At 44.9% G+C, this 21,615-nt stretch overlaps 1 protein-coding gene across 5 annotated transcripts in view; it reads left to right on the top strand.

Annotated features, from left to right (window-relative positions):
- Positions 1-16,727, top strand: part of LOC129823710 (fibroblast growth factor 12) — a 75,278-nt gene extending 58,551 nt beyond the window's left edge. For all 5 annotated transcript variants that reach the window (XM_055882648.1, XM_055882650.1, XM_055882649.1 and 2 more), the window contains 2 exons: positions 8,096-8,294; positions 13,131-16,727. In XM_055882648.1, the coding sequence (XP_055738623.1) occupies positions 8,096-8,294; positions 13,131-13,243 (312 nt within the window). In that variant the 3' untranslated portion in view covers positions 13,244-16,727. The remainder of the gene's footprint in view (positions 1-8,095; positions 8,295-13,130) is intronic.
- Positions 16,728-21,615: the final 4,888 nt, after the last annotated feature.

The raw sequence follows: 21,615 nt of genomic DNA, 5'->3' as shown, positions 1-21,615 counted from the left end.
GTTGAGTGTTGAGAGCTGGTGTTGAGTGTTGAGAATTGAGAGCTGGTGTTGAGTGTTGAGAGCTGGTGTTGAGTGTTGAGAATTGAGAGCTGGTGTTGAGTGTTGAGAGCTGGTGTTGAGAGCTGGGGATGAGTGTTGAGAGCTGGGGTTGAGTGTTGAGAGCTGGGGATGAGTGTTGAGAGCTGGGGTTGAGAGCTGGTGTTGAGTGTTGAGAGCTGGTGTTGAGTGTTGAGAGCTGGTGTTGAGAGCTGGGGATGAGTGTTGAGAGCTGGGGTTGAGTGTTGAGAGCTGGGGTTGATTGTTGAGAGCTGTGGTTGAGTGTTGAGAGCTGGGGATGAGTGTTGAGAGCTGTTGTTGAGTGTTGAGAGCTGGAGTTGAGTGTTGAGAGCTGGTCTTGAGTGTTGAGAGCTGGGGTTGAGTGTTGAGAGCTGGGGTTGATTGTTGAGAGCCAGGTTGAGTGTTGAGAGCTGGTGTTGAGTGTTGAGAGCTGGTGTTGAGTGTTGAGAGCTGGTGTTGAGTGTTGAGAGCTGGGGTTGAGAGCTGGTGTTGAGAGCTGGGGTTGAGTGTTGAGAGCTGGTGTTGAGAGCTGGAGATGATTGTTGAGAGCTGGTGTTGAGTGTTGAGTGTTGAGAGCTGGTGTTGAGAGCTGGTGTTGAGTTTTGACAGCTGGTGTTGAGAGCTGGGGTTGAGTGTTGAGAGCTGGGGTTGAGTGTTGAGCATTGAGAGCTGGTGTTGAGTGTTGAGAGCTGGGGTTGAGTGTTGAGAGCTGGGGTTGAGTGTTGAGCATTGAGAGCTGGTGTTGAGTGTTGAGAGCTGGGGTTGAGTGTTGAGAGCTGGGGTTGAGTGTTGAGAATTGAGAGCTGGTGTTGAGTGTTGAGAGCTGGGGTTCAGTGTTGAGAGCTGGTGTTGAGTGTGGAGAGCTGGTGTAATAGTTGAGAGCTGGTGTTGAGTGTTGAGAGCTGGAGTTGAGTGTTGAGAGCTGGTGTTGAGAGCTGGGGTTGAGTATTGAGAGCTGGGGTTGAGTGTTGAGAGCAGGTGTTGAGAGCTGGAGTTGAGTGTTGAGTGTTGAGAGCAGGTGTTGAGTGTTGAGAGAAGGTTTTGAGTGTTGAGAGCTGGTGTTGAGAGCTGGAGTTGTGTTGAGTGTTGAGAGCAGGTGTTGAGTGTTGAGAGCTGGGGTTGAGTTTTGAGAGCTGGTGTTGAGAGCTGGGGATGAGTGTTGAGAGCTGATGTTGAGAGTTGAGTGCTGGGGTTGAGTGTTGAGAATTGAGAGCTGGTGTTGAGTGTTGAGAGCTGGGGTTGAGTGTTGAAAGCTGGTGTTGAGAGTTGAGAGCTGGTGTTGAGTGTTGAGAGCTGGTGTTGAGAGTTGGGAGCTGATGTTGAGTGTTGAGAGCTGGTGTTGAGAGCTGGAGATGAGCTCTCAACACTCAACACTCAACTCCAGCTCTCAACACTCAACCCCAGCTCTCAACACTCAACTCCAGCTCTCAACACTCAACACCAGCTCTCAACACTCAACACCAGCACTCAACTCAAGTGTTAAGAGCTGGGGTTAAGTGTTGATAGCTGCAATTGAGTGTTGAGAGCTGGAGTTGAGTGTTGAGAGCTGGGGTTGAGTGTTGAGAGCTGGGGTTGAGTGTTGAGAGCTAGGATTGAGTTTTGAGAGCTAGGTTTGAGTTTTGAGAGCTGGTGTTGAGTGTTTAGAGCTGGGGTTGAGTGTTGAGAGCTGGGGTTGAGTGTTGAGTATTGAGAGCTGGGGTTGAGTTTTGAGAGCTGGTGTTGAGAGCTGGGGATGAGTGTTGAGAGCTGATGTTGAGAGTTGAGTGCTGGGGTTGAGTGTTGAGTATTGAGAGCTAGGGTTGAGTTTTGAGAGCTGGGGTTGAGTGTTGAGAGCTAGGGTTAAGTATTGAGAGCTGGGGTTGAGTGTTGAGAGCTGGGGTTGAGTGTTGAGAGCTAGGTTTGAGTTTTGAGAGCTGGGGTTGAGTGTTGAGAGCTGGAGTTGAGTGTTGAGAGCTGGGGTTGAGTGTTGAGAGCTAGGGTTGAGTTTTGAGAGCTGGGGTTGAGTATTGAGAGCTGGGGTTGAGTGTTGAGAGCTGGGGTTGAGTGTTGAGTGTTGAGAGCTAGGGTTGAGTTTTGAGAGCTGGGGTTGAGTGTTGAGAGCTGGAGTTGAGTGTTGAGAGCTGGGGTTGAGTGTTGAGTTCTGGGGTTGAGTGTTGAGAGCTAGGGTTGAGTGTTGAGAGCTGGTGTTGAGAGCTGGGGTTGAGTGTTGAGAGCTGGAGTTGAGTTTTGAGAGCTGGGGTTGAGTGTTGAGTTCTGGAGTTGAGTGTTGAGAGCTAGGGTTGAGTGTTGAGAGCTGGTGTTGAGTGTTGAGAGCTGGGGTTGAGTGTTGAGAGCTGGTGTTGAGAACTGGGATTGAGTGTTGAGAGCTGGTGTTGAGAGCTGGGATTGAGTGTTGAGAGCTGGAGTACGTGGGGGTTCAGCTCCAGTGAGGAGATCTCCATTATTTATAACACTCCCTGTGACCTACTTTGCAGCCTGGCGGTAACCACTCTGTCTCTGTATTTTAAACGCATCTATCTTTAACTAAGGGACAGAGCGGGCACACATTTACACTCTTGAGCAACATACATGTACACAGGAAAGTGAAGCGTCATACACGCAAAGCTTTACATAAAGCATACAGTTTATCACTCAAGCACTCATACACACTTGTTTACAGACACAATCACGCACACACCAGCATAAACACTCTCTCACACACACACACACACACACACACACACACACACACACACACACACACACACACACACACACACACACACACACACACACACACACACACACACACACACACACACACACACACACACACACACACACATACATTTACATCCCCACACACAAATATTGTATATATACACATATGCACACACACCTGATAATTCCGCCCTGCATCTGTTCCCGTTGTTTCTCTCCCAAACCCACTAACTTATTGCCTCTTAACCATCAATGGAAGTACTAAGAGGCAGAGAGAGAGAGTGGAGGCTGTGAGGAGGAACAGAGAGGAGGAGGAGAGAGAGAGTGGAGGCTGTGAGGAGGAACAGAGAGGAGGAGAGAGAGAGGGTGGAGGCTGTGGGGAGGAACAGAGAGGAGGAGAGAGAGAGTGGAGGCTGTGGGGAGGAACAGAGAGGAGGAGGAGAAAGAGAGTGGAGGCTGTGAGGAGGAACAGAGAGGAGGGAGAGAGTGTGGAGGCTGTGGGGAGGAACAGAGAGGAGGAGGAGAGAGAGAGTGGAGGCTGTGAGGAGGAACAGAGAGGAGGGAGAGAGTGTGGAGGCTGTGGGGAGGAACAGAGAGGAGGAGAGAGAGTGGCTGTGAGGAGGAACAGAGAGGAGGGAGAGAGAGTGGAGGCTGTGGGAAGAAATAGAGGAGGAGAGAGTGTGGAGGCTGTGAGGAGGAGGAGAGAGTGGAGGCCGTGGTGAGGAAGTGAACAAGGGGAGGAGAGTGAGGAGGAGAGGAGAAGAGACGAAGGGGTAACTCCAGTTTGAATTTTTTGGAGACGGGGCCACCACACCTCAAATGAGATCAGAAATGTGTTATTTCCGAGAGAGTGCTGTGCAGTGTCTCTGTTTTTACCGACCAAATACTGATGTGTGTTGGTGGAATGGAGATGATTACTGTGAAGGGCACTGCAGTCTAATAAAGTGATGAGACTGTGTTGTGTCTACTAATGAGATGTAGCCTGGTGGTCTTCTGTTAGAGAGAGAACACTGTGACAGAATGATTCATTTCATTCTCTCTCAAAGGAGCCCCATAAAAAATAATTGTTCTTGCTCTAAATTGTGTTTGTGTGTTTGTGTGTGTGTGTGTTTGTGTGTGTGTGTGTGTGTGTGTGTGTGTGTGTGTGTGTTTGCGTGGTGTGTGTGTGTGTGTGTGTGTGTGTGTGTGTGTGTGTGTGTGTGTGTGTGTGTGTGTGTGTGTGTGTGTGTGTGTGTGTGTGTGTGTGTGTGTGTGTATGTGTGTGTGTATGTGTGCGGACATATTCTTGTGAATGTGTGTGTTCTGTGTCTACGTGTGTGTGTGTGTGTGTGTGTGTGTGTGTGTGTGTGTGTGTGTGTGTGTGTGTGTGTGTGTGTGTGTGTGTGTGTGTGTATGTGTGTGTAAGCGCTTGTATCTGTTTTCGTGTGTGTGTGTGTGTGTGTGCGTGCATGCGTGCGTGTGTGTGTGTGTGGTCAATAACTGTGTAATGTATGTCCTTTTTGTGCGTGGGCTCTGTGTCCTTTCCACACTCCCATTGGGACAGAGGTAGCTGTCTAGACTGGTGCGACGCCGAGCTGGAATAATAAGGACCTTTCAGACAGATCCTGAGTAAAGGGGATTCAGAACAATCCACATCCCAAATCTAGTTTCAGATCCAGATTCAATTGAAGGGCCTTTAACATTCAGACTCGGATGTGGTTTCAATTGCTGTATGTTTTCAACGTGAGGAGGGGGGTTCCAAAGTTGGAGGAAAGGTATGGGCTAACTAAGGAAACAGGATTTTCTATTGGTGAGTGAACTGGATTCACTCTCAGTCTGTTTACACTGAACTGGATTCACTCTCAGTCTGTTTACACTGAACTGGATTCACTCTCAGTCTGTTTACACTGAACTGGATTCACTCTCAGTCTGTTTACACTGAACTGGATTCACTCTCAGTCTGTTTACACTGAACTGGATTCACTCTCAGTCTGTTTACACTGACCTGGATTCACTCTCAGTCTGTTTACACTGAACTGGATTCACTCTCAGTCTGTTTACACTGAACTGGATTCACTCTTAGGCTGGGATTCAATGTGTTTGTGCGTTGTAGCGCGCTTGAAATTCAAAGGTAATTTCTGATTGAGCCAACAAATGCACTATTTTACTGTGAATTTAAAAGGCACATTGCCAAAAACACACGATTGAAATGAACCCCAGCTTTAGTCTGTTTAAACTGAACTGCATTCACTCTCAGTCTCCACAAACAACTCCACTGTTATTATCTTCCCCTACTGTGTGCTTGGTCTACCATGCTACTGTGTACTTGGCCTACCATGTTACTGTGGGCTTGGTCTACCATGTTACTCTGTGCTTGGTCTACCATGTTACTGTGTGCTTGGTCTACCATGTTACCGTGTGCTTGGTCTACCATGTTACTGTGTACTTGGTCTACCATGTTACTGTGTACTTGGTCTACCATGTTACTGTGTACTTGGTCTACCATGTTACTGTGTATTTGGTCTACCATGTTACTGTGTACTTGGTCTACCATGTTACTGTGTACTTGGCCTACCATGTTACTGTGTACTTGGTCTACCATGTTACTATGTACTTGGTCTACCATGTTACTATGTACTTTGTCTACCATGTTACTATGTACTTGGTCTACCATGTTACTGTGTACTTGGTCTACCATGTTACTATGTACTTTGTCTACCATGTTACTATGTACTTGGTCTACCATGTTACTATGTACTTTGTCTACCATGGTACTGGGTGGTACTGGGTGGTCTACCATGGTACTGTGTACTTGGCCTACCATGTTACTGTGTACTTGGTCTACCATGTTACTGTGCACTTGGTCTACTATGTTAATATGTACTTGGCCTACCATGTTACTGTGTACTTGGTCTAACATGTTTCTGTGTATATCTACGCATCAGTCAGACTCGTTTTTGCATATAAAGTACATTTTAAAATGTGGTCTGCATCTGTTAAATCTGCTCTTCCTGCATGCACCATGTGTTTGCTCTCTACTGTTTGTCCACTGGGCTCTGTGCTAGTCCCCCCAGCTTGTTTATCCAGCCCCAGAGACCCGTAATGCGGGTGCGCGAGAGACCTCTCGTGTGCCCAGTTTCACTAACGACTTCTTTGCTTCTCCTTCAGAATCGGGGTGGAATATAAATGAGTGTCCTTTAATCAGTTTTCTCCTCCTCCTCCTCCTCCACCTCCTCTTTCTCCTCCTCCTCCACCTCCCCCTCCTCTTCCTCCTCCCTCTCCACCTCCTCTTCCTCCTCCCTCTCCACCTCCTCTTTCTCCTCTTCCACTTCCTTTTCCTCCTCCTCCTCTTCCTCCACTTCCTCTTTCTCCTCTTCCACCTCCTCGTCCTCCTCCTCCACCTCCTCTTTCTCCCTCTCCACCTCCACCTCCTCTTTCTCCCTCTCCACCTCCTCTTTCTCCTCTTCCACCTCCTCTTCCTCCTCCTTCACCTCCTCCTCCTCCACCTCCTCCTCTTCCTCCTTCACCTCCTCCTCCTCCACCTCCTCCTCTTCCTCCTTCACCTTCTCTTTCTCCTCCACATCCTCCTCTTCCTCCTCATCCTCCTCCTCCACCTCCTCTTCCTCCTCCACCTCCACTTTCTCCTCCTCCACCTCCACCTCCTCCTCCTCCTCCTCCTCTTCCTCCTCCTCCACCTCCTCAGTGATTTAGTAGCAGCTTCTCTTCAGTCCTGGCAGAGGAGCCAACTGTTAGCACAGCAGAAGAACTCTGTGTGTGTGTGTTCATATGAATGTGTGTTCTTATCTATTTTTTTATAACAGTGTTTCTACCCACAAACTTGTGCGTGATGTATGCTCATATCCTAACAGTCTCACACCTACATCACCCTCCCGTTCACTAGCCATTCAACCACACACAAGATAGCAAACACTGTAACATAGCTCTGTCATTCCAACAGCAAAGCCTCCTACGCACCTTATAACTTCCCCTCAAAGCTACAGGCGTAACAGACAATAACAGAGTGATGTCCTTGTGTGGCCTAGTTTGGAGGGGATTCCGGAACATGTCAGTGCAGTTGGCAAATGAAGAAGGTGTGAGGGGGTGTGGGAGCAAGGTGTGAGGGGGCCTTGGCAGAGATGGGGGATGGGGGGCAGATGGAGGTGGAGGAACGCTGGCTGAGTCGCCCGTTGTGGGACAGGAGGGATGTGACACCACGACCTCCCACATAGAGAGCCGTCTGCTCTTTGACAACGTGTCATGAGGTCAAGATCGAAGCGGCCTCTCCAACTCCCCACTGTGGCCTGTCCACATTCACACACCCGCTGACCGGCTTACATGCCCTGCACGTACCCAGAGTCCTTCACACTGGTGCTGTGTGTTGAACACAGCTGGGCGTTATAAACGAGCACTCACAGAAAGTGTGTGGGATAGAGGCGGTCCGTACAGTCTCGCCCACGCACACGCGCGCACACACATGAATGTTCACATACCTGTACTGTATACCTATTCACATATTGAGGATTAATATCCAGGCTTGAATACACTAACATGCATATCTCTCTATCACACACACACTCTCTCACACACACACACTCTCACACACTCTCACACACTCTCACACACTCTCTCTCACACTCTCTCACACACACACACACACACACACACACACACACACACACACACACACACACACACACACACACACACACACACACACACACACACACACACACACACACACACACACACACACACACAAGTTTGCCTGTGGAACAACTCCAGCAGTGAGCAGTATTAGGCTGTCAGTCAAAGGGACAACCTTAAAAGGGCACAGAACCCTGGAGGAGACAGAAATTAATGAAATATCACCACACACATACACACTGCCAAATCACTTAAGGTCGCCCAGCAGTTCCAAACAAACTTCTTCACCTGGACCACACGCAGTCTGATAGACAACAAAATCTAGTCAACACACATTACACACAATATCATCTTCAAAACAATATAATCCACAACAATTCAGTAGGCTCATCTCTCCTTCATCAGTTGACCTGAGTCTATTTGTCTGTAGTATGTCCTGTCGATCACCATCACCACCGTCTCGTAACTCAACCCATCTCGTTGCCGCAATAACAACCCTCACATGCCTCGTCATGTTCAGTGGGGAGAAAATTGTTTGAAACGGGAGAGTGAAATCTGACCTTGTCCAATAAGTACACAGATTTCAATTTTCTGTTACAAAATGTTTTGCGTCGGTGTACCCTACTGACCATGATCCGACTTCCTGAACTTTGACCCGGACTTCATGAACATTACTGTAACAACAAACTCCCTTTGTTGTTTGGCACCAAAACAGGAAATGTTCACGCCGGAGTGCAAGTTTAAGGAGTCGGTGTTTGAGAATTACTACGTGATCTACTCGTCCACTGTGTACCGGCAGCAGGAGTCCGGTCGGGCCTGGTTCCTGGGCCTTACCAAGGAAGGCCAGGTCATGAAGGGGAACAGGGTCAAGAAGACCAAGCCCTCATCACACTTTGTCCCCAGGCCCATTGAAGGTAAGGCTTCTGAATGTATCTGCCATCTCATCTGTGTATTGTCTTTTGCAGGTTTTGATCGCCTGGAGTAAGTTGGTTGAAGCCCAATATGGGGAAATCAGAGGGGGGGGGGGGGGGGGGGCTCATTTATAAAATGTGCTCACGCACAGATTTGATCGTACATTGTGCGTACGATGAAATCCATGGTAACGTTTGCGATTTATAAATGTTGAACTTCACATTAGGAAAATTTCATGATTTACTTGGGATTTTGCATGACATTTCATGATTTTACTTGGGATTTTGCATGACATTTCATGATTTTACTTGGGATTTTGCATGACATTTCATGATTTATAAATTGAACATGCTTCTATGTGTTATAACATTAGCAGCATTAGCAGTCTATACACATTTTCCAAATTGCATTTCTTCACTCTGGCGCAAAAAAAATATTCCTCGTGCTAAAATGAAGTATAAAAAGTTTTATGAACAAGGCCCCTGGCAGATAATGTTGGACCTATGTTGTCAAATACTTTCAAATCATTTATCTGCTTTTGATTCACTTCACTTGGTACAATTGGAACCAATGGAATACGCACAAAAGTGGTTAACGCTTTATAATTATGTCCAGTTAATAAATCATTTATATGGAATTTAGAAATGGTCTGCCCACCATTTTATTAATCAGTTTTCCTACATTTTTAAATGTCAATAAGTTAATTATTCACACATTTGTTAACAATTTTAAAGGTCCAATGCAGACTTAAAAAAAATATATATTCTTAATATAAAATTATTTCTGCTACCTTACTGTGATTGGTCAAAAAGCTTCTTAGCAAATAGCTATTTCTCAAGTAAGAATTTAGCTAGGACTGTCTGGGAGGGGTTTGATTGGGGAGGGGAAAAATGAAAACGAACTGTTATTGGCAGAGAGGTTTGGAACTCTCTTATTTGTCTATTAACTAATTTACTGCATGGTGATGTCATCAAAACTCTTGCCAAAACAGCTGTTACACTGAAAAGGCATTATCATAATTTTCACAAATTTCACAAATTATTACATCCAGTGATTTATAAAGTTCTCAATGAATATGTACAGTTTTCATATATAAATAGGACATATGGAATGTCATTTACACAAACACAAGGCAGGTAAAGGTAGAGCACATCCTCCGATAATTCTTATGGGACTTAGTGTGGAAATATATATAAAGCACAGAAAATCACGTTTTTTGACTGCACTGGGCCTTTAAATGATTTATTGCTGGTTTATAAGATAATGTATAAGGTGTTTAATATAGATACTTATCTATATTAGACTATATCAGCTACCTAATCTAAAGCAAGCACTATACTTTATAAACTGTTTTTAAAGGACCTGAGTCCTGACTCTTAAAACCCTGGATATGCCATTAGTAGACATCCCAGCAGTACCTCATACTCCACCAAGGTCTCAAAGTGACCCAAAATCAGGGGTTGGAATCGGAAAATAACATAATTTTTCAAGGAACAGAACCAGAACCGAGAACGAAAGTGATCTATACTGTCCTGGAACAGAACCGTATTTTAAAAGCGTGGGAACCGGTTAATAACGTTATTTTACATTCCGGGCATTTTTTTTCCAGTCCCACAAAAAACGCAACAAAGCGCCTTTGCAAAGCCCTCACTGAGTACGGTTACATGCACACAATAATGCAATCATTGCAAATAGTAAGATGAATATAATAATTTGATTAAAACGTTTACATGCTTTGCAAGAAAAACAATTTCCCTAATAATCCTGTTTACATGGACACATCTGAGATCAGGCTATGTGATGGGACTTTGATAAATGCAGAAAATCGCCAATCAAAATAAACGTTCTACAACAGCGGCCATGTTATTTTTGGGAACCACATTTGATTCTGAATTCGGACATATGACGTTTGTATGTGAAAACTACTTCTAAGACGCATACATTCAGTTGTTTCCGAACTCACGTCACTTGCGCTAAAGAGGGAGAGTCGCTCAGCTGGTGCTTACTTTGAGTTTGATCTCACGCTGATTAAGATAAGCAGAGTAAGGTGTTTACATGACTATTGCATATCTGCCTACTGCCATAATCAGTTTAATATCGAATTATACCAAAGCATTGTTTAATACTCGTTTTTGATTGGCTAGAAGGGCATTCTAGAATGGACATTAAAACCAGATAACAGGACAGTTGGAAAAGATATCGGGACACCTTGCAATCATGACGAAATATGCGCTGACATTACAGACGTGATTCAGAAATGAGGGAGAGAGATGTTTACTAGAGAACAATGGATTCACTTTATCAATGCTAGTTAAGGAGACTATAGTTATCACGTTTCACATTGGATGTAGTTACTACAAAAAGGCAAGACGGGTTTTTATTTTAATTCTGGTTCCGCTCTGCACATACAAGCTTGTTAGTAAGCTCGCTTGTTAGCTAGCTCTGGTCTAGCTCTCGAAAACCCTAGGCGGCATAATGTGAAATGTAATGGAATTGAGTCATGGTCAATGGCTAGTTCTAGTCCGACAATAGTTAAACCAACTCTTTGAAGTTCAAACACATTCAAAGTTCCTCCATAGAAGCCGCTCCTCCGTAGGTATAATTCTGTGGGCCTAATTCAGATAATGCATGTCAACAACAAGATGCCCAGCGCTCTCCACACACACAAAATGTCAGTCCTACGCCACACTCTACACTAGACTTGTATGTCTAATGCATATACAGTTGAAGTCGGAAGTTTACATACCCCTTAGCCAAATACATTTAAACTCAGTTTTTCACAATTCCTGAAATTTAATCAGAGTAAAAATTCCCTGTCTTAGGTCAGTTAGGATCACCACTTTATTTTAAGAATGTGAAATGTCAGAATAATAGTAGAGAGAATGATTTATTTCAGCTTTTATTTCTTTCAACACATTCCCAGTGGGTCAGAAGTTTACATACACTCAATTAGTATTTTGTAGCATTGCTTAAAAAATGTTTAACTTGGGTCAAACGTTTCGGGTAGCCTTCCACAAATTACCCACAATAAGTTGGGTGAATTTTGGCCCATTCCTCCTGACAGAGCTGGTGTAACTGAGTCAGGTTTGTAGGCCTCCTTGCTCGCACACGGTTTTCAGTTCTGCCCACAAATTTTCTATAGGATTGAGGTCAGGGCTTTGTGATGGCCACTCCAATACCTTGACTTTGTTGTCCTTAAGCCATTTTGCCACAACTTTGGAAGAATGCTTTGGGTCATTGTCCATTTGGAAGACCCATTTGCGACCAAGCTTTAACTTCCTGACTGATGTCTTGAGATGTTGCTTTAATATATCCACATAATTTTCCTGCCTCATGATGCCATCTATTTTGTGAAGTGCACCAGTCCCTCCTTCAGCAAAGCACCCCCACAACATGATGCTGCCACCCCTGTGCTTCACGGTTGGGATGGTGTTTTTCGGCTTGCAAGCCTCCCCCTTTTTCCTCCTAACGTAACAATGGTCATTATGGCCAAACAGTTCTATTTTTGTTTCATCAGACCAGAGGACATTTCTCCAAAAAGTACTATCTTTGTCCCCATGTGCAGTTGCAAATCTGGCTTTTTTATGGTGGTTGTGGAGCAGTAGCTCCTTCCTTGCTGAGCGGAATTTCAGGTTATGTCACTATAGGACTCGTTTTACTGTGGATATAGATACTTTTGTACCTGTTTCCTCCAGCATCTTCACAAGGTCCTTTACTGTTGTTCTGGGATTGATTTGCACTTTTCACACCAAAGTACGTTCATCTCTAGGAGACAGAACGAGTCTCCTTCCTGAGCGGTATGACGGCTGCGTGGTCCCATGGTGTTTATACTTGCGTACTATTGTTTGTACAGATGAATGTGGTACCTTCAGGCATTTGGAAATTGCTCCCAAGGATGAACCAGACTTATGGAGGTCTACAATTGTTTTTCTGAGGTCTTGGCTGATTTCTTTTGTTTTTCCCATGATGTCAAGCAAAGAGGCACTGAGTTTGAATGAAGGCCTTGAAATACATCCACAGGTACACCTCCAATTGATTCAAATGATGTCAATTAGCCTATCAGAAGCTTCTAAAACCATGACATCATTTTCTGGAATTTTCCAAGCTGTTTAAAGGCACAGTCAACTTAGTGTATGTAAACTTCTGACCCACTGGATTTGTGATACAGTGAATTATAAGTGAAATAATCTGTCTGTAAACAATTGTTGGGAAAATGACTTGTGTCATGCACGAAGTAGATGTCCTATCCGACTTTCCAAAACTATAGTTTGTGAACCAGAAATTTGTGGAGTGGTTGAAAAATGAGTTTTAATGACTCCAACATAAGTGTATGTAAACTTCCGACTTCAACTGTACATAGCTTGCCTGCTCCATAGCAATCTGCTCTATCCATTGGTGAAGTAATTAAATGTCGAGCTAAATGTACAAATATTTATGGATTTAAGAGTTTTATAACAGGAACAGAAAGGAGCGATGTAAATGGTTATTTATTTAGGATGCGAACTGGTTCAGAACTTCCTTTTGCTGGTCAGAACAGTGGAACAGAACAAAGAAAAATATGGTTGAAAAATAATAGCGGTTCCAACCCCTGTTTACACCATATCGATGGAGAAAAACTAAGCACCCAACACAGGGCGTTTCATTTTTAAGGAAATATATTTAATCTTTTTTTTCAGAACAGGTTCCAAGAGAAACTTCATCCACTCTGTGGGAGTCCCTGAGCTCGATCTGAATTTGTCTCTCTGTCTGCCCATCCATCTCCTCGTTATTTATCCTCCATGTTCCCCTCTATCCCCCCTGCTTCCTGCTTCTTCCTCTACTACATACACGTCCTGCAGTGTGTATGTACAGGGAGCCGTCGCTGCATGAGATCGAGGAGAAACAGCGCTCCAGGAAGAACTCAGGGACTCCCACCATGAACGGAGGGAAAGCTGTCAACCAGAATTCCTAGCAGCAGGGCCCCAAGGGTGGGGGGCCACTAGGGGGCCCGGTCCCCCCTCTCTTAAACAGAGGGGGGAGGGGCCACAAACCCCCTTCACCACCATGCCCTCTGAAGGGATGGACCGCCACGAGGGGGAGAAGCTACACCCAAGACCACAAAAAAACTCTTGCCTGTGAAAATCTTTTAGACAAATATCAAGACAAACCCAGAGGAAAACAAAAAGCGACTACAAACATTTTCAATCAGGACTTGACCTACGTTTTATGCAAAAAAAACAAGAAAAAAAGCTGTGACAAGACAAAGAAATGGTGGTCTCTTCACAATACAAATATCTATCGTTTTCATTTTATGCTGTGAAAAATTTGCTTTAAACACATGTTTGATTTCCCATGCGTTTTTATGAATGCTATGACACCTTCACAAGTGTTATTGTCCAATAATAATAATATGATGTATGTGTTGACTAACTCATCATCTCAATTTTAGTATCATTGTTATTCTGTTTTTCGTTTGAGACTGTATAAGTTAGAAAAATGGTTTTTTTTTTCATATTGCGTGACAGTGAATGCCCTTTCACACTGCATACACTGGTGTGAGGGTTAACATGTAATGTATATGAGAGCTCGTTGTTGGGCTCGGAGGGGACAGGTATGGCTGGGTGGGATGGGTTTTGCTCAGGTGATGTCCTTTCGGTGAGGAATACGTTGGGTGGATCTCAATACTCTAATTTGGAGTCTCCTCACACTCTTCGGTATTACAGGACTAGACAACTAAAAGCAATATGGAGGGGCTACTCCACCAAGCCTCACAGCAGGCATCTACCATATTATGGTGCGTTGGAGTGCTATCGGAAATGTGGAAATACAAGTTCCCGACTCGGAAATAACCACTTGAACGACCCTCAAAGTCTGAGTCACAAGTGGGAAACATGGTCCAGAGTTGTGACGTTTCATCACTGGCTCTTCACCTGTTCAACCACTAGACGGTAGAAGAAAACAATTTACAACCTTAACCATGTGATTAACGTAGCTTAGTGGATCCGTACAGTATATATTTTGACACATTGTCAACGTGGGCAACTTTAGCTAGATTAGCCATCTAGCTAGAATCTCATTGGTTGAAGAGTTATTCCGACTTCATTAGTACACGAGCACACTCATGCCATAATTTACAACTCCGCCAACTGGGAAATACAGAGATTCCGAGGACCACTCGAACGCACCATTACTCTCAACAATCCCGCCCTGTCAACTCCATGGTCAGGAGGGAAAAGAAACAGGAAAGGATAGCCTTGTAATAGCATCAATACTCTGGCAATGTGTTTATAGGCAGGAGGGGAAAAGGTAGATAGAACTTCTGGTTGTTTTCGTTAGGTGAGCAGCACTACTAAGGGGATTTGTCTCTAATGTGAACTGGCTTGGCCAATCCTATGGGAGGAAATGTCATATTCTCTCCAGAAAACAGAGGGAAACTTGGCTAGCATCCGCCAATCAAGGATTATTTTATGAATACGTGGAACTGGTGTATTTCACCTCTGCATGCGCCTTGACAAAGACTTTGTTCAAAGTGATCAGAGAATGCTTTTAGTCGGTAACAAAGAAATCATGGACATGTCCTTAGGGAGGCAAGTTGTGGCTTGTTTAAGGGCAAGACATAGACATAGTACTGTATGCATCAGAGAAGGTTGGATTGCCGGCAGGTCTTGCAGATCAGACAAGTATTCGTCCCAATACTCTTAAGAAGCTTCATCTCCTTGTGTCCTGTTGATGGGGTGTGGCGTATTCATTTCATAAAAGTAGTCTCTTTATATCTTTATATATACGAGGTAAAGGAAAAAAAAATGAAGGAAGTCTTTTAAGAGAATTTTGGACAAAGCCCCTGGGAAACCCTCCTCTTTCATTGTTAACATTTCACCTACGATACTGTACTCAAGAATAGCCTACCACAATGCAACAGGATGGAGCCCAGCCATACAAAACACAGGAAAACAAAACATTTGGACGCCAGAAGGTGCGTTTGCCCTGAGAGTCTGTAAATATGTCACTGTTTTGTACTTCCAGGCTGGCATCCCAATGGCTTCCATCGCAGTAGGTTTGGTGAGCCATTAAATGAGCCATTTGCTGCATTGTGGAAATGAGACCCTGTCATTTCATAAATCAAATGTAGGAGAATGGTTGTATATACAAAGGAGAAACATGAACGTCAAACCAGTTGTTAAGGAAGGGAAGACCCCCCCCCCCTCCCTCATCACCAATATAGACAAATCACCCGTGGAGGAGCAATCCACAGATCCTATCGTTCGTCTAACTCAGGAAGTCCCACTCCAGTCCAATGAACGGAGTCCGACAACAAGGCGGGCCACCCTTGCCAAGCGCCCAATGCACAAAACCTGGCCAAAGGTGTGGTCTTGGGGCGGTTGGGTCGGGGGTGTTGGTGGCAAAGTGGGGGGTCTGGGGGCGGGGGGGGGGGGGGGTCAGGCCAGGACATGAGTTAAGGGATGTCAGGGTGTCATGTCAGACACGTCCACTTCTAACTGTGGCAGGAAGACCAGCACAGGGTATCGCTCTGTGTCGGAGAACTGAAAAATTACTATTCACAAGTCTTCCACTGGGGTCTGGAGAGAGGGGGCATAGATCTGCAGTAGCTGCTTCACTATAGGTAGTCCACAAGCACAGATCTAGGATCAGCTTACTCTCCTTTAGTTCTAACTTTAACCATTAGGTCAGCGTTTCCCAAACTCGGTCCTCGGTGAACCAAAGGGGTGCACGTTTTGTTTTTTTGTCTCTAGCACTACACAGCTGATTCAAATAATAAACTAATCATCAAGCTTTGATCATTTGAATCCGCTGTGTAGTGTCAGGGGTAATAAACAAAACGTGCACCCAGTGGGGGCCACAGGACCGAGTTTGGGAAACACTACATGAAGTGGTGGATATATCCTAACCTTAACCATGAAGTGGTGGATATATCCTAACCTTAACCATGAAGTGGTGGATATATCCTAACCTTAACCATGAAGTGGTGGATATATCCTAACCTTAACCATGAAGTGGTGGATATATCCTAACCTTAACCATGAAGTGGTGGATATATCCTAACCTTAACCATGAAGTGGTGGATATATCCTAACCTTAACCATGAAGTGGTGGATATATCCTAACCTTAACCATGAAGTGGTGGATATATCCTAACCTTAACCATGAAGTGGTGGATATATCCTAACCTTAACCATGAAGTGGTGGATATATCCTAACCTTAACCATGAAGTGGTGGATATATCCTAACCTTAACCATGAAGTGGTGGATATATCCTAACCTTAACCATGAAGTGGTGGATATATCCTAACCTTAACCATGAAGTGGTGGATATATCCTAACCTTAACCATGAAGTGGTGGATATATCCTAACTGCTACCATGAAGTGGTGAGGACGCAAAACGGACCTTAAATCAGCATGTACCTGCAACTTCATACTACTGGGGGGGGGGGGGGGGGGGGGGATTGCGACGAAGCATTGCATGAAAAATGGATGTACTTTACAGAGAAAGGAGGGGTTGATGATAGAGAGGGAGAGTAAAATAGGTGTAATAGAAGTGAACAAAGAGAACACTTTTGGGGACAAAATGAAAACGCCAGAGGGACTGCCCAGGGGCTCAATACTGTGTAAAGGGATATTATATTTATATTTTGGTTTGGGAAATGATTTAACCGTCAATGGAACACACGCATTTATGCATTATGAATTGTGAGATAAAAAAAAAAATGCATTGATATTTAAATTCAGAATGAAGTTAGTGATTGTTTAAGAATAAAAATACCTTATCAAAAGCTTTCACCAATTTACTGTGCCGCTGTTTTCTTGTCGATAACCTTGTGCACTGTGTCCACTGAGTCTTTCCCCCTGATAAGAATATCCCAAAAAATACTCTATTTTTTTTCTACACCCCCACCTTGATGTTCGAGACAGTGCCCAGTGTCAAATCATTGAAGGTGATTTATCATGTCATTCAGGCTCGAGTCCAATGTCATTTTGGGATTGCGCTCCTGCGCCCTTAATTCTACCATTGTCATGGAAACAGACTTTCCCCCCCTGCTGTCTGCAGGGAGAATGAGGAGGAGGAAGAGGAGGAGGAAGGTTGGCGCTGATGGCTTCTGTACAGAGGACACTCTTTCATTGGTGCTCTAGTTGAAAGAAAGGCAGCACTTCAGCAAGGGATGAGTGTACACCCACAGCGAGAGAGAGCAAGAGAGATGCAGAGGAAAAGAGAGAGAGAGGAAGAGGGAGAGGAAGATAAACCCAATTATCACTCTCATCTTTCTCGCTCCTAACAGCTCTCATACACACACACACCTCTCACAACAGCTACCATACACACAAACACACACACACACACACCTCTCACAACAGCTACCACACACACACACCTCACAACAGCTACCATACACACACACACACACCTCTCACAACAGCTACCACACACACACACACACCTCTCACAACAGCTACCATACACACACACACACACACACACCTCACAAAAGCTTGTGCTCTCTCACACACACACACACTTCAAAGAAAGCTATTTTATCCCAATGCTATTTTATCCCAAGGCTTTCCCTGATACAATCATTCTGAAGCTACGCTCATTTCTATGTCAAATTGGAGAAGTATTTCTCCAAGATGTCACTGTCTATAGTGCTGAATAGAGTTGTTGTTTTGATGGGGTTTCGATTGAGACAAAGTCCAACTCTGGTACAGGAACCAATTCAAAATTATATTCTATGTTTAAGCGATAGTTAATTCAAAAATAAAACTTTTGTCAAATGTTGACAAACTTTTGAAGGTCCAGTATGCAGCTTTGTGCGCACTCGACTAAGTGCACATAGAAATTCTCATTGAAAGCAAGTCTGATAAGTGGTAGATCTCTTCTATGTGCACTATTTCTGCTTCCTCTCCTTAAGTTTAGTTTTTGTGTCTTTGTACTTTATGGGTTTTGTACACCAGCTTTAAACATCTGAAAATACAATATTTTTGGTTATTGAAAAAAAATATTTCACAGCAGTTTTTGAGGGTACGATGATTCTATACACTGCTTGTTTTGTCACATAAACTGAAATTAGGCAAACATGCTATCTGTCCCTTGTCATCTTTTGTTTATTTCTAGCCACTGTTATTGCTGTAACATACAGTATGCCTCAATCACACATGAATAGGAAATTTACATTTACATTTACGTCATTTAGCAGACGCTCTTATCCAGAGCGACTTACAAATTGGAAATATAGGCACCATCTAAAGGCTCTTCGTTTATTTGGGATTGAGGCATATAGCATTACATCTCGGCATTGGACCACTCTCGAGAAAGTTGTCTGAAAGAAACTGACAAACATTTTTTGATTGAACTGTCCCTTTAATATCACAATTCACAGAAAGACAAGATCTATAATCTATATAGGAATCTATGCTGTCCTTTTTTTGCCTCCTAATAAACTTTTAATAGGTAGAAAACAGCTCACAGACAACAAACTTTTTTTCTGTAAGTGGAAAACAGTCAGCTGTTTAGACTACCTCGGAAGTCCCTCGGCACCTGAGGAGAGCAATGTCAAGGGCTGCAGCCAGCTTTCAGCCGCACTCCGCACCCTCCCACATGTAAATATGGAACAATACAGGGTATCTGACTGCAGCCCTGCCTCCCACCTCGTCCCTGCTGCGTGAGGAAACACTGGGTCGACAGCTCTCCATTGATTCTCTGAATACATTGAATTAATTATAACACTAACATTGAGTTAATACCAGCGTGAGACATCATCAGACCACCATCAAGGCCATCATCAGACCATCATCAAGGCCATCATCAGACCATTATCCAGACCATCATCAGACCATCATCCAGACCACCATCCAGACCACCATCCAGGCAATCAGACCATCATCAGACCATCATCAGACCATCATCAGACCATCATCAGACCATCATCCAGAACATCATCCAGACCATCAGCAGAACATCATCCAGACCATCATCAGACCATCACCAGACCATCATCCAGAACATCATCCAGACCATCAGCAGAACATCATCCAGACCATCAGCAGAACATCATCCAGACCATCATCAGACCATCATCCAGACCAGCATCCAGACCATCATCAGACCATCATCCATACCATCATCCAAACCACCATCCAGACCATCATCCAGACCATCATCAGACCATCATCAGACCATCATCGGGACCATCATCCAGACCATCATCAGACCATCATCAGACCATCATCCAGACCAGCATCCAGACCATCATCCAGACCATCACCAGACCATCATCCAGACCAGCATCCATACCATCATCCAGGCCATCAGACCATCATCCAGACCAGCATCCAGACCATCATCCAGACCATCATCCAGACCATCATCCAGACCAGCATCCAAACCATCATCCAGACCATCATCCAGACCATCATCCAGGCCATCAGACCATCATCCAGCCCATCATCCAGACCATCATCCAGACCATCATCCAGACCATCACCAGACCATCATCCAGACCATCATCAGACCATCATCAGACCATCATCCAGACCATCACCAGACCATCATCCAGACCATCATCAGACCATCATCCAGACCATCATCCAGACCATCATCAGACCATCATCAGACCATCATCCAGACCATCATCAGACCATCACCAGACCATCATCCATACCATCATCAGACCATCATCCAAACCATCATCCAGACCATCATCAGACCATCATCAGACCATCATCAGACCATCATCAGACCATCATCCAGACCATCATCAGACCATCATCCAGACCATCATCAGACCATCATCCAGACCATCATCCAGACCATCAGCAGACTATCATCAGACCATCATCCAGGCAATCAGACCATCATCAGACCATCATCAGACCATCATCCAGGCAATCAGACCATCACCAGACCATCATCAGACCATCATCAGACCATCATCCAGGCAATCAGACCATCACCAGACCATCATCCAGACCATCATCCAGACCATCATCCAGACAATCAGACCATCATCAGACCATCATCCAGGCAATCAGACCATCACCAGACCATCATCCAGACCATCATCCAGACAATCAGACCATCATCAGACCACCATCCAGGCCTAATAAAGATCTCCTTCCATGTCTTTTTTCTCTTTTTCTTTCTATCTCTCTATTCCTCCCTCTCCGTCCCTCTGTTACTCTGGGTGCATCCCCAATGGCACCCTATTCCCCTACAGGCCCTGGTTAAGGTAGTGCACTATGGGCCCTGGTTAAGGTAGTGCACTATGGGCCCTGGTTAAGGTAGTGCACTATGGGCCCTGGTTAAGGTAGTGCAACATGGGCCCTGGTTAAGGTAGTGCACTATGGGCCCTGGTTAAGGTAGTGCACTATGGGCCCTGGTTAAGGTAGTGCACTATGGGCCCTGGTTAAGGTAGTGCAATATGGGCCCTGGTTAAGGTAGTGCAATATGGGCCCTGGTTAAGGTAGTGCAATATGGGCCCTGGTTAAGGTAGTGCACTATGGGCCCTGGTTAAGGTAGTGCACTATGGGCCCTGGTTAAGGTAGTGCACTATGGGCCCTGGTTAAGGTAGTGCACTATGGGCCCTGGTTAAGGTAGTGCACTATGGGCCCTGGTTAAGGTAGTGCTCTATGGGCCCTGGTTAAGGTAGTGCACTATGGGCCCTGGTTAAGGTAGTGCACTATAAAGGGAACAGGGTGCCATTTGTGACGGAGCCTCTGTGTTTAGATATGGGACGGAGCCTCTGTGTTTAGATATGGGACGGAGCCTCTGTGTTTAGATATGGGACGGAGCCTCTGTGTTTAGATATGGGACGGAGCCTCTGTGTTTAGATATGGGACGGAGCCTCTGTGTTTAGATATGGGACGGAGCCTCTGTGTTTAGATATGGGACGGAGCCTCTGTGTTTAGATATGGGACGGAGCCTCTGTGTTTAGATATGGGACGGAGCCTCTGTGTTTAGATATGGGACGGAGCCTCTGTGTTTAGATATGGGACGGAGCCTCTGTGTTTAGATATGGGACGGAGCCTCTGTGTTTAGATATGGGACGGAGCCTCTGTGTTTAGATATGGGACGGAGCCTCTGTGTTTAGATATGGGACGGAGCCTCTGTGTTTAGATATGGGACGGAGCCTCTGTGTTTAGATATGGGACGGAGCCTCTGTGTTTAGATATGGGACGGAGCCTCTGTGTTTAGATATGGGACGGAGCCTCTGTGTTTAGATAGGGGACGGAGCCTCTGTGTTTAGATATGGGACGGAGCCTCTGTGTTTAGATATGGGACGGAGCCTCTGTGTTTAGATATGGGACGGAGCCTCTGTGTTTAGATATGGGA

This window comes from Salvelinus fontinalis, chromosome 26 (assembly GCF_029448725.1).
Source record: "Salvelinus fontinalis isolate EN_2023a chromosome 26, ASM2944872v1, whole genome shotgun sequence".
Lineage (NCBI taxonomy): Eukaryota > Metazoa > Chordata > Actinopteri > Salmoniformes > Salmonidae > Salvelinus > Salvelinus fontinalis.
The sequence above is the reverse complement of the archived record's forward strand: the minus strand, read 5'-3'. Positions and strand labels throughout refer to the sequence as shown.